Source organism: Corapipo altera, unplaced genomic scaffold (assembly GCF_003945725.1).
Source record: "Corapipo altera isolate COAL_440 unplaced genomic scaffold, ASM394572v1 57, whole genome shotgun sequence".
In the NCBI taxonomy this organism is placed as follows: domain Eukaryota; kingdom Metazoa; phylum Chordata; class Aves; order Passeriformes; family Pipridae; genus Corapipo; species Corapipo altera.
The window spans coordinates 1,844,064-1,857,602 of record NW_020884905.1 but is presented as its reverse complement, the minus strand read 5'-3'; the positions used below and the strand labels follow the sequence as shown (position 1 = coordinate 1,857,602).

At 41.4% G+C, this 13,539-nt stretch overlaps 1 protein-coding gene across 7 annotated transcripts in view; it reads right to left on the bottom strand.

Moving 5' to 3' along the window:
- Nucleotides 1-751, bottom strand: part of DPYD (dihydropyrimidine dehydrogenase) — a 336,400-nt gene extending 335,649 nt beyond the window's left edge. For all 7 annotated transcript variants that reach the window (XR_003528954.1, XR_003528955.1, XR_003528956.1 and 4 more), the window contains exon 1: nucleotides 625-751. Coding sequence is in view for 4 of the 7 variants with exons in the window: in XM_027651422.1 (XP_027507223.1) it covers nucleotides 625-663 (39 nt within the window). In the remaining 3 variants the exon portion in view is untranslated. The remainder of the gene's footprint in view (nucleotides 1-624) is intronic.
- Between the last annotated feature and the right edge of the window lie 12,788 nt (nucleotides 752-13,539).

Below are 13,539 nucleotides of genomic sequence, written 5' to 3'. Positions count from 1 at the left end.
ACATTAAGTGCCACAGGTGCAGCAAGCCACTTGAACCTGCCATCCTGCTCAGCCTTCCATGCAACTGCTTTAGTCCACGGAGACTGGGTGCAGCCCGTGCGCTCAGCTTGGCCCATGGTGGGACAGCGAAGAGCTGCAGTCCTGCACATCTCCGCCGGCCCACAGGCAGCTGCAGGACAGAGACCACCAGCCTGGCAGCCTGAGGCCGCCAAGGGCTCATCAGGTCACGGTCCCCGAGCAGCGCCGCCCCGCAGGAACCCTGCCAGAACCGGCAGACCCCACCGGGGAGACGGGGCTCGGCCAGACCTGCCCTCGACTTCTCCGTAGAGTGAGAGGAGCGGAGAGGGGAGGGGAGGTGCCGGGCGCCACCCCCGCACGCCCCTCGGCCGGGCGACTGCCGCGCTGCCCGGGGCGAGGAGGCACACGGGCACAGCCGGAGCGCTGCGCCCGGCGCTGCCCCGGCGGCCGTCCCGGCAAGGGCCGCGGCTTCCCGGGCGGCAGGCCAGCCCCGGGGCCCCCAGCGCCGCCAAACTTTGCCGGGCGCTCCTGGCCCGGGCGCCGCCGCCGGGCAGAGCCCCCTCCCCGCTAGCGACAGCCGCACGTCTCGGCAGGGCGACTGGGTACCTCAATGTCCACCGGGTCCCGGCTCAGCACACGAGCCATGGTGTCCGCACCGCCACCGCCTTCCCCCGGCTCCCCGCAGTCCCGGAGTGGAACGGAGCGGAGCTCGGGAGGAGGCGGAGCCGGCAGCCCGGGCAGCAACGCCCAGGTGGGCGGGCGCGCCCCGGGCCGGGGCCGCCCCGCGGGGCAGAACCGGCCGGGGGCAGGGCACAGGTGTGCCGCGGGGGACAGCGGGCACCGACGGGAGGGAAGCTCTGCACGGGGTGCTCAGCACACACTGTCCCACCGGGAAAGGGCCGGGGTCCGCGCCTCTCGCCGGAGTCCATGTGCCTCTCCCCATCACGGACCACGTGCACACCTTGTCTCCTGCACCTCGTGGTAGGGAAACTGCACGGAGAGGGCCAAAGGTCACCCTGGGCGTTTATCATGACAGTCCCACAGGAGCAGCCTGCACGCTACGAGTGCTGCACCTGGGGCCACGGTCCCTCTCCTGCCCAAAGAGGGGTGGACCCTTCCCAGGGTTACACATATACTCTCTCCCAGCCCAACTGGCCTAGGCTGTCCCCGAATCTTCACTCTTGTCCCGACAGGGACAGCGAGCATTCCCACCTGCTCAGGAGACACCCCTCCCAGAAGCCATCCTGCTGCGGGAAGTGCCACGAAAGCCAACAGGCCCGGTCACTGCCTTTGTGAACTCTTCAGTGTCTTTCCTCCCAAACATTGCGATTGTTTGATACCAGAAACATAATATTTATGGCATCACTGAAATAAATATTCCCGCTGCAACAAACGTACAAAGAAGTTTTACCTTCTCTGCTACCTTAAAAACAAAAAAACAAAACCAGCAAAAGCAAGTATTCTCCATGGGGCAGGGGAGGGACGACGACAACAACCTAACACAAACCACAACAACAAAAAAATAGCAAACAAACCAAAAAGCACCAAACAAGCCAAACACTAACATCAGTTTCTAGACAGCACTTTCAAGTAGCCACACCTATGATTCTCCAAAATACAACAGCTTTTATCACCATTTCACAAGAACAGAGAAGTTTAAGACTAATTTTTAATTTTCCAATATGTGTGCCAGACAACTTCTTGGGTTCTTTCTCCCTTTCTCAAAACATACCCCAGATCTGCTATCCAACATTCTCTTTATAGCACTCATTTTATCCAGTTAGCTTTCATTCTCCCTTCTTTATTACAGCGTTAAAAAAAAAAAAAATTAGAAAGAGGATTAAAAAAGGGCTGCCTATTCCTATTTGCTTTACAAAAAGCCTGGGAAAGTGTATGTAGCTTCTGGACACTGATGACCCTTTGGGTGCAGGAGGGAATTGGCTTGCCTTTTCTCTTCCTTTCACATCTCCAGAGAGAAAACCTCTCACAGAATAGCATGGAGAAATAATTACAAGGTAAAGAAAAATGGTTCCTTTCCATCTCTGTAAATGAGCACTTTTGAGAGGCCCAGTGGAGATTTTTTTTTTCTTTCGTAAGATGTGGAGAAATAAGGCTGTGATCTTTTGTCTCAAGTGAGATCTGTGTTTTCTCAAGTCTTTGCTTCAGCACTATTGCATAACAATTCTTGCTGATTACAATCACCCATGGAAAACAGTTAAACTGTTGGCAGAAAAATCAGAAGCAGGATCTCTTGCATTGCGAGTGCTTATCTCTAACAAATCCAAGAGTCTTTGGTTCATTTCACTAATATTGACATTGCAGAGCAGCTCAGTGATCTCTGATGCTAGCTGGGGAGTTTCCTAGTTGCATTTGTTCCTGACCTACAGCAGTATATTGACTGTGCAAGTGCATTAAGTGTAAGTCATTTTCACAAAGATTATTTCCATGCATTTGTAATGATAAACTGCTTTGTATCCAAGCACTTACAGTTTTCCTCCATTTGTTCTAAAGGAGCATTTACATTAGAAGAGACTAGCAGCAGACACTGAGCTCTGCAATACACCATCTTCTCTCTTGTTCTGCAAGTTACAAATCATTGGTTACCCTCATGTAATCTAGCAAGTCAAATGAACCTGACACCTGTAGGATCTTTGACCTGTGAAACTAGAAAACAGTAACACCATTTAGATTTCATAGAAGCAGTTCTCCTTACAAATGAAGCAAGACCTATTCTGCCAAGAAGTAAAGGTCAGAGAAAGGGATTTAGAGACCTAGCAATACCCTGCTGTAACTCATGGCTCCTCTTACTTCTGTTCCTACACATTTCTCTTGAGGATCAACTTACTGCCTTTAAACCACAGCAGTCAGCCAGGCTATGCCACCTGCTACTGTATGCCAGCTTTCCTCAGCAGTTCAGGAGGGCTGGTCTTCCATGGATCACTCATCTGAACTCTGGATTCTCAGCTGTGGCAAATAGTGCTTTTATCAGCACTGAGCATGTTTACAGCTGAACTTTGTTTCAGAAAATAAATGGACAGACAGAGGAAGACATGCACAACATTCATCAGAATACAAGTACCTCCTCTTTTATAAAGTAAGAGTTACAAAAAAAATCAGTAAGAGAAGTTTTACACAGCCCAGATATGGTTTGGGCTTTTTTCATAAGGAAGTGCTAAGCCTCTGATTTTAAAGATTTTTCTCCCCCCGGCAGGATTTTGAAAGCAGCAGAAACAGAGTGATGCTAAAGACCTAACTTTCACTTCTGACATGAAATGCAGTTAAGGCTTGGTTGAGTTATAGACTTTTGAAAGTCGCCATTAACCTTTTGTTCTTTGTGCTCTTCAGGTAAAAACTGCTCACATGCCAAAGAAATAATTGCATGTGAACTTTCTCAGAAAAGCTTCAGGTGTTCACTGCTACCAGAGCAGCAACAGCCTTGTGCTGGAAATGGCTGCCCACTGGGAGGACAAAGGAGGATGGGGCAGCAGGCAGTGAGAAAAGACATGTCCTTCAATTTCAAATGGTTCGAGGAACACACCCTGCAATCTAACACAAAAGATTCCTCCTCCAGCCATTGCAGTAGTTAGTCTGTGAGTTTAAAGGGTAAACTGTAGGCTCAGAAAGTTCAAATTCAAATTCTGACAGTGATGTATTAGGGAGCCTAGAGGTCTCAGTGTACTGACATATAGTACGAGCAGCTCCCCACTTTTTCATCAAAACTGCCCCTGATTCACATCATTCAAATACTAGAAAGACAGACATTCCAGACCTTAATTTGTTGTGTAGTTGTACCTTGAACCTCTTTGATCCCATGCTTTTTTTATTCCAGGACTAGGTTCCTCATTCATTGCATTTGATGAAGAGTGATGATTACAGTCACACAGCATCTCCCAGCATCTGAATTAGCAATCCAGATTACTCACTACACTTAAGCAAGTTCATCCGTCAAATTCATAGGATTTGGAAAAGCCTGAATTGCACCCAAGTTGCTCTTTTACCTTCTTCAAGCACCTCACTATGACAGTGAAGAGATATGCATTTCAGTTACTTGCTGCTTGTGCCCTCTCTGGCTCAGCCAAGTTCAACAGTGTAAAGGTGATATATCCAGTATGCAGAAGGTCCGAGAGAAATGGGATTAGCAAGAAAATGCCATGAAGATGACAAGCAGCTTCTGAAGGCTCCCAGCAACTTCATTTTGATTTCTTCACTTACACTAGGAGTCATAGTAGCAGTGGTGGTGACTTTCCCAGGACAAGGCAAATCACTATTAAAGTTGAAAGAAGTAGTGCTGCTGATTCCAGTGTGGGTTCATCAACTCTAAGGACACCTGTTTTGCATGTCTTCACTGTACTGGTGTTAAGGAGGAAATAAGTGTATACGGGCTTAAGCTCCGCCAGGGGAAATTTAAGTTGGATATCAGGAGAAAATTCTTTACAGAGAGAGTAATCAGGCATTGGAATGGGCTGCCCAGAGAGGTGGTGGATTCACCATCCCTGGAGATTTTTAAACGCAGATTGGACGTGGCACTGAGTGCCATGATCTAGTAAATGGACTGGATTTGGACCAAGGGTTGGACTCGATGGTCTCGGAGGTCTTTTCCAACCCAATCGATTCTATGATTCTGTGATTCTACGTGAAAAAGTTGAAGTATGAAAGCGAGAGGCTTTACTGTACTGTTTCTGAAAGGTCCATAAGTAAAGAGCCATAGAGTAACTATGCCAGTCCTTTGTCCTCACTCATCTTAATCCAATACAGGAGGACTGGAATTCAAGATGTAATTTGGGGAAGCTTGCTCTGACTACCTCTCCCAAAGTAGCAGCATTGATGTTGCAGTATATAATTACAACTTTGTGCATTTCTTCAGCAATTTAGGGGAAATGCTTAACTTAAAACATTCGCAGTAGTGAAGACATGCACTGCCTTTCTAATCTGCTTGTTTGCAATTGGATTGGATTTACTGTCAGTGCTCTTCAGAGATAATAGCTACACAGGATAACCCAGGGTATGCCACAGTGCAGTGGTACCAATGCTCTTTAGGTGTGAGAGACAATTATTAATTCTGTTAGAAGCTCTGACCATTTTCAGATGTAGCCTGTGGGCATGAAATTGTAAAGAACAAATAGATGAATAAGTAACATAAAATGGCCACCATGTGAGCTTTGATAAGCGCCCAAATGCATTTAAAACTAAAAATGAGCTGTTCTTTAGTGACTCCACTAATTTATTCCAGCCATCTGTATCAGTGTAAACAAAAGCTTGTCTCCTAAAGTGCTTAATAATTTTAAAGATCTAGCAAGGACCACAAGTTTCAACATGATCATCTTGGGGGAAAAAAATTAAGTAAAACGAACCCACATATTTTCACACCACAAACATCTTTTGATAACTACTATCATGTAATTCAAAGAAATATTAGAAAGTAAAACTTGTTCCTGGCATAGCATAATGTTTTCCTATTTAAATTCCACCAAATGTTTCATTAGGATATTTTAGGGGATGGAAAAATCTGGCTATTTCCCCCCCTCCAGTCTCCAGTAATGACATCTGTAGACAAATCCTATATTTATTACTAAGCTTGAGAACTGCTAAATTGATGTCCTAGGTTTCCACTGCTCTGAGAATCTTTTCTCTGTATGTGCCTCAATTTATTTTCAGGCTCTTAATGTGCTTCTCATGTTACTGGACCTTAGCTAAGTGAATAGTCAAGAAGTCTAAGTGTTTATAAGCTAAGAAGTGTACACATTTAACTTGAGTGGATACAAGCAATTACGGATCTCAGATTAAGATGGAATTTTGGAGCACTGAACATGAGGGAGACAAGGCTGAAATTACTTTGTAGGAAGAGTATGTTGGACTCGATTTTAGAGATACTGAGCAGCCACTCAGTTCATCAGATCAATTATCATTTCTGGACAAAAACCAAAATCCACTATAAGATTGGAAAATTTGAAATTCCTTAGTTGCCTTTGAGACATCTAATAGTTGTGGTGGAAGGGATGTCACATTCACCTTTCAGTCCTGGGCATTAGAAGCAAAGGGTGGTGCTTTCCAGACATATACACCTCTGGGATGAGAAGAGTGAAAAATAAGTTCTATTTTGAAGGGTCAGACCAAGGCCCAGTACACTGCATTATTTGCATCTTCTACATTCCCCGTGGGAGCAAGTTTCTGACGAGGGTGAGGTCTGCCCTTTGAATGAGACCTGGTTTGGAAGCATTTCACTGTGCAGCAGGGAAGAAGGGCAAAATGATACAGAGCTCGCCTGAGTCCTGTAGGTGTCAACTGGCTGGTGTCTGTGCAAACTGACCTACCGCTCCTCCCTCCCCTGGGCCGAGAAGGCTTCCAATTCTCCAACTCAGACTGCTAAACTATTAGAGAATGGATATACTACATACCTATCTTCTGGCAACAGCAAGTGTTTCTCCATTCAGGTAAATGTTAGAGATGGGGAGTTACTCCTTAATTTATGACCATGCAAAATTAACTACTTCTGTGCTTGCGGTTTCAAAGGGAAGGATGCAGTAAGATCAGAGGAAGATAGCCTCCAAAATAGACAGACACCACCAATATACTCGCTGAACTGTTGGTATGAATTTACCCCTCCAACCACAGCATCAGCAAGAAATTTATTTATTTTCAGGGATTCTGTAGTTTTGTTGCTTTCCAGAGATACCGACAAGGTACAAACCAGCCTCTTGAATTATTTACAAAATAATACTAGTTTGTAACTATTGATCTCTATAGTTGCAGTATAACTCGTTTCAACTTTGATAGCTTTTCAAATGCATCATAAAACAAACATTTGACAAACAAAATGGCTACTGTCTGCTTTTGAAAATTACTATTTTGAAAAGAAAAACTGCCACCAGGTTAACATCCTTGAAACAAAGTGTTTTGGTTGTACTAAATTTAATAGCTCAAAAAGGAACAAACAGGTTTGTGTTTTTCCAAGAGAAATATAGTAACTGATGGTAACTGATGTCCTTATAAGTAATTGCAATTAGTCCTTTGTTTCTGCAATACATCCCTTCCTCTCACGGCTGAAATCCCAGCCCTGCTTGGTAATGCCTAATGACTAACAGCAGCAGTTCTAGGCTAGGTTAGTACCTTTTTAATACCTCCAACTATGCCCCGTGACCAAACAGAAAAAAAATAATCTGACAGTCATTGCAGAATCTATTATTAAAGTACTAATGAGAACACTACAAAAGAAAAACCATAGCAACTGATAGGAATCATGTGCTAGTCTCATCATAAGTCTGCTTGGTAGGCAGGTTTGCCAGAGAAATATTAGTATTAACAGAAAAGGCAAAACAAGAATAGAGAGTTACCTTGTCTGATTTTGTAATGTGGGCACTTTTCTTCTCCCTAGCATACATATACTGCATGACATTCCCAGAGGACTGTCTACATGCTTGCTTAGAGATGACAATTTATAAGTTACATTAATTGTTTAGCTGTGTAATGGCACATATTAGCTTTAAATTCATAGAAATCTTCCAATTTAGTTATTATAGTACAAAAAACTAACATTTTCTTTTTCCATGTTAACTTAAATACATTTTGGATTGCCATTAAAACAGCAAAGCTTTCCTCCCTCCACCAGTGCTCTATATAAACACCAACAGGACTCTGAACATTTTTACCCCTACCTTCACATGCCTGCAAGTTGCTTCCTACAGCGAGTTACATTACATGCAAATTATTCTTTTACACTGTCCTGTAACTTCAGCAATTGTGAAATGTATTGATCCTATTGCAAGATTTAAACACAGTTAAAAGGCTACGTTGAAAATCCTTTTCTAATAAAGACTACTGTCTTATCCAGGTCTTAACAGTCTTCAGTGCAACAAACCCCAACTATAGCTTGAATTTTATAATAGCATTCAACAAACATCAGCACTAACAAACACAGGTAATTAACTTGAATGCTTTGTTTAAGCCAAGCAATGAAATATTGCTGTTCTATAGTTCTTTCCATTGCATAAAAATTACTGTGAAATAACATAGTGCTTGGGTTGGAAATTAAGTAGAAGCAAGTAGCGCAAAAAGAACAAAAGCTTAACCAAGCATGCCATGAGGCAGCTCAAGAAAATCTCTTCCCTAACTTGCTATAGAGATGACTTTTACCCGGGACCTATACTCTGCATAGAAGGAAGCAAATTTCCACTTACAACCTCAGGTGTAGCTGTGGCACCCAACTGCTAGTATGAGATGATGGATAAAGAATATCCACAGTCTCAGTTGTTGACTGGAAAACTGATGTTCAGATAATATAAATGACTTGTGGTACATCCCTATGTCCTTGCTAAACTGCTAGGCTGATGGCAAGCTAGTCATCCGTCTTGGACTGTTTTGAGCAAATTCCTGAAGCTATGTCTGAACTGGTGAAATAGGCTAACTTTACAATTGGCAATGGTTATTGCCTTCTTGGCAAGGTCAAAATGAATTGAAGAAATGAATTCCTACCCAAGGTCCCTGCAAAATGTGGGTAAGAAGTTAATTCACTGCCATCCTAGCCTAAGGTAGTAATTGTCAATAGGACAAACAGTCTACATCATCATTTTCTCTCTAATTTAATCAAGGTCATATTAGATCACTACATCAAATCAAGCAGAGTCAATTTGATTAAAAAAAAAAATCTGAGCTAAACCAGATTCCTTCTGGAAATTAACCCTTCATAACATTATCCACCAAGGCAGAGCATCTTTGTGTTTAAGATTACATCCAATAAAGCTCCTTCCCCAAATTTGGATCAATTATCACTTTAACTGCAGTACGTACATATCCAAGATTTTAGTGTAACTGCATAATAATCCATTGCTATGGCAACTTTTGGCTATGCAACATTCCACCTTCGTGCAGACTGCCTACAGTTGTGGACAACAGCCACAACAGCCAGCTAGGAGAGTGTGATCTCCACCTGGCTGGGCCTCACGAAGGGAGAGAGGGTCGCAGGTATAGTCCTTTTAGCCCACATAGCTAATTCCTGCTTCACGTATTCCAAAAACTTGAAGGACCCTTCCTACATGCCTCATAACACCTACATCAATAGCTTCTATAGCCAAAACAATTTTTTTTAACTTGTCAAATACTGACAATGAGATCAGATACATATGCATACTTGTAATTTCACACTTATTGCAGAGAGAACCTATATCACTGTCACTGGATGTTTGATATAAGCCTGAAAGGAGCAGAATATCACAGGATTTAAAAGGTCTTTTTATTTTTTATTCTTTTTCTCAACTACAGAAGAAATTAATCATAATCCTATAAACAAAGGTATTGTAAATACCAAAGTCAATGGAGCTATGACAATCAAAACTGACTAAGGAGCTCCCACACACACAGAGCCAGACCTGCAGTTAAACCACGTTGTAACAGACTGGCTGGCCCATCTGTTTGTTACGTTTGTTTGCTACTCTGGGTTTGAGTTATATGCTTTGCAAGTACATACCAGGCATTTAAAGCTAAGCTTCCCCACCCCCCATTAAAGCCATGGTAACACAATTTTCCTTTGATTTGATTTTGCACTGCTCAAGTAATGTGACACTGAGCAAGTAATACTCACTACAGGTGTAGTTGTGATCTTGTGAGGGACAAGCGTTGGTATCAGCAGGATGAACTTGAAAGGATGCAGGCTGTGGCAGAGAGCCACATACCTGGCTTTGTTTCTTCCAATAAGACTTTTTTTAAGTCTGTTCCTCCATCTCATACTACTTGCACAGAATAGAATGAAGAGAGGTAGACTAGAAATGTTTATGAATAACTGTAACCTCCAAGTGTTCTGGAATGGGAAGAATATACTTGGGATAACAAGTGCTGTAAATTCTATTCAGATCTGTGAATTTTGTTAAACTGTATTGTAGGGTTTATTTTTTCTTTTAAGGTTGAAATAAAGCAGTCAACAAAACCAAAAGTGCATAGAATCCCTTTGATCAAAACATTCCCTTTTGTTGGAGGAAAACACACTATGCCATTTAAAATTGCTACAACTTATTTTTTAATATACAATTTATGACTCTGTCCGTGGATTGTGATTTTTAATTTCAAAATCAGTTATGTTATTGTTGTTATCTATCATGTATAAGATGTTCTATTTTGCCACCAAGATATTGTAATGAACCACTAGTTCAAGATTTGAAAATCTTTATACCAATGAATTTATAATTTCCTTCTGCCCCTGATTGAAGGGATTTTTTTTTTCTCCAAACCGTATCTAGTACTGCAGAAAGTCTGTCTAGGTGTTTGATGATAATTAGCTAGAAAATTAGCCTGCTAGAAATATTATTCATCAAAATGCCATTGAGTCCTAGGAAGATTGCAAACCTCTGTTGTAAAGTGTCTCAGAGGCAGGCTACTTGGTTGCATCAGGTTTAAACCACATGAAGTATTGATTAAAGTCTTCCTCAATTAACTACTGCCAACTTGAAAGGGAAATCAGACCATCCATGTGCCTGTTATTTTAAGGGAACATTTAGGTCCAGATTCTCGACTGTGTTAGGGCTCAGTTGTACTACTCCACAGCAGCTTGAAGACTGCTAGCTAAGCAAATACAAAGTGCAAAGAAAAGTACTCAAAATATGAGTCTATTTAGGCCAAGTTTTAGTATGTAACACCTTGATTCCTACTGAAATAAATGGGCATCTGAAGTTGTTTCAATACAGATACCACTCTGTTATCAATATACACACCACAGTAGAGTTGGGGGTTTTTTTAGTCATAACTTTTTGAAGTGCCACAAGCATACGCCCAGGGCTGCACATGCTTCTTTGGTATAAGCTTTTGCCTTAAATACACTTTTCCTCTTGTTTTGTTATCCCCTCCCCTTCTCTCCATTCTACCACCTGTTTTTCATCCTCTTTTCTCCCTTGCCCATATTCCATGAGGAACTTTTGCTTTTAACTCTGTCAAAACATCAGGAGTCTTTTTTTTTCTTATTCCTCTGTGAACAGTTTATTTTTGAGTATAAAGTCAATCTAGTTTTGTTAATTTTCAAGCAGATTATGACTGCTTTTGCAGCATTTATATTAGTAAATAATGGGTTTGCAGGACACAAAACAGCCTTTTAAGCCAAAGTAAATCTTAAGATGTTAAGGAGAACTGTCACCTTCTCTCTGATTGATCCTGAGTCTTAAGGGATGGACTACATCTGCTATAAGTTAGAATTATGATCCTGTTTGGAGAAAAGCCAGAGCACTGGAAAATAAATTTAAAAAAAAAAAAGAAAAAAGAAAAAAACCGAAAACCTCACAAACAAACATCCTTCTGATAAAGATGCTTTGAATGTAATGAAATCAATCAAACAGCAATGCAAGATGCATACTTGTCCTTTCCACCCACTTTATCTCAGGTGGTTTCACAGTTTCCAGGTAAACATGGAAAAAAGGAAGTATGCTACTAGTGGGAAATTTTTTCTTTCCCCACTGCTTTGGATGAGCATTGAGAAGTATTTCTTCCATATTAAGTTACTCTAGTCTATGTTACATTTCTCCCCACAGTAGCTTGAGTACTACATCAGGGCATGAAGTTAACATAGTGCAACACACAATGAACTTTTTTTGCTCTGTAGGGAATTACAATAATATGTGCAATGCCGTTGGTAAAAGCATATGAAATTGAGTACCTCTAGGACATGCTTCCTTGTGATTAGCATGCCTTGGCATGTTTCTTATTATTACATATTCAAAAAAGAGTGAACTAGTTTTGTCTTAAGTAAAAGAGGATAATGAGGAAAGCTAAAGTGATTAGGACATTAAGCATCCAGCAGTTCAGCAGTTGAAAGTCTGCCTGTCTCTGACAAAACCAGTCCAAATCAATTAAAATTCATAATTTGACCCAACATTAGAAGCAGAACCAAAAAAATAAATCCAAAAGGCAGACTCATCTAAGGGATTTTCAGATACAAATAATAATCTTAATTAGTTAAAAAAGAGAAAAACTGTGACAAAAGGAATAGGCATAGGAGGATAATGTTTGCTATGAAAGCAGAGCAGGTAACTTTTTTTCTAGTTCCTCAAAAGATATAACACTGTAAAGACTAGTGAAGTGAGAGTGGGAACTTTTTTTTTCCTGTGACCTCTATGTTACAGGCACCATAGAAAAACCATTACTACACTCTAATCAAAAGTATCAGGAAAGTTGAAAAAAGTGAAATCCTGAACTCTTCAAATCAGCTGCAAAACATACCTCTGGAATTAAGGTCTCTATACCAGTAAGATTTCAGCAGAAACTAGACTTGATTGAAGAGATCCCTCTCTTCATGTTGGAAAAAGCCTTTTATCCAACAAGGGTCTGTTCCTGCTCACCTTGAACTCTATAAGCCTTTTGCTCCTGCTAGGCACTAATTTATTTCATTGAGGGCAGATGACTTCAATTAGCAATTTGAGCTCCAATTCGTGACTATATATGGAAATGCCTCTCAGAGGCAGCAACTGGTACTTCAGATCTGCTCTAACATCCTCTGCTGGGGCACAGTAGATGACATGTCAGAAAAGGGAGCTTCAGAGGGGTTTTTTATTATATTTTTTTATACATAATTTGAGAGTTATACAGGAGAACTGTGCTTTCCCCTTACAGTCTGTCCTTTGATCAAAGGGACTTTGGTTCAGAGGCCTGCAGGCAATGCAGAGCTTGCATGCAATGTGTGTCCAATACAGCAGCGGCATAATCCTTATTTGTCACCTGTAAAGCGAGTGTAGGCAGCATTAGGATAGATAATGTGATGTGATTGTATGAGCCAGGTGAACACTAAACAGCTGGATTTTATGTGTTATTCCCAAACTTTGCCCCACAGAACCCAGTGGGATAATGTGAATCACAATGTTCCTCTATGGTTGTACAGAGAGGTAGCACCTGTTGACATTTCCTGTGTCGTCTTCTGATTTTTGTACTCGTCATTCTTTGAATTACATGACGTGATGGGACCCATCATAATCTACTTCCCCTTTTGTGTCCATGTTTCAACTCTATAAACAACATCCAAGAGTTTCTATGTGCTATCTTCATAATATTATAAATAAAACATAAGTGTGAAACATTTTTAAGAACAGTAAGAAGACTATTTTATTTCATAGAAACATAGCATCAATTATTTTACCAACTACTTCTTGTAATCTCATAGATTTGGCTATAATTGCACTTGTATAACCGGTACATTATGATACCAGAAACATCCATGTCTTTATTCTAGCTATTCTCATTGTGTAATAAAAACATGTGATCACTCAAAATTCCATATGTAAACTGGGCAGGCAGTCTTTATAAATGCTGTTCTTAGGGAGGAGTTTCATGTGGTATTCCATATGTCATTGTCTTCAAGTCCATGGGATTTCAGAACTACTCTGCCTTGCCTTTCATCTGCCTGTCCTCCAAGGGATTGCCTTGTGGTGGGCAATTGAGAACGTATCAATAAGTAATTCTGAATGCTGCTTTGTGCCAGGACTTTTCCTATATTTTATTTTTTCATTTAAAGAATATTACAGATATGCTATCAAGGAACAACACTGTTCATCTGGT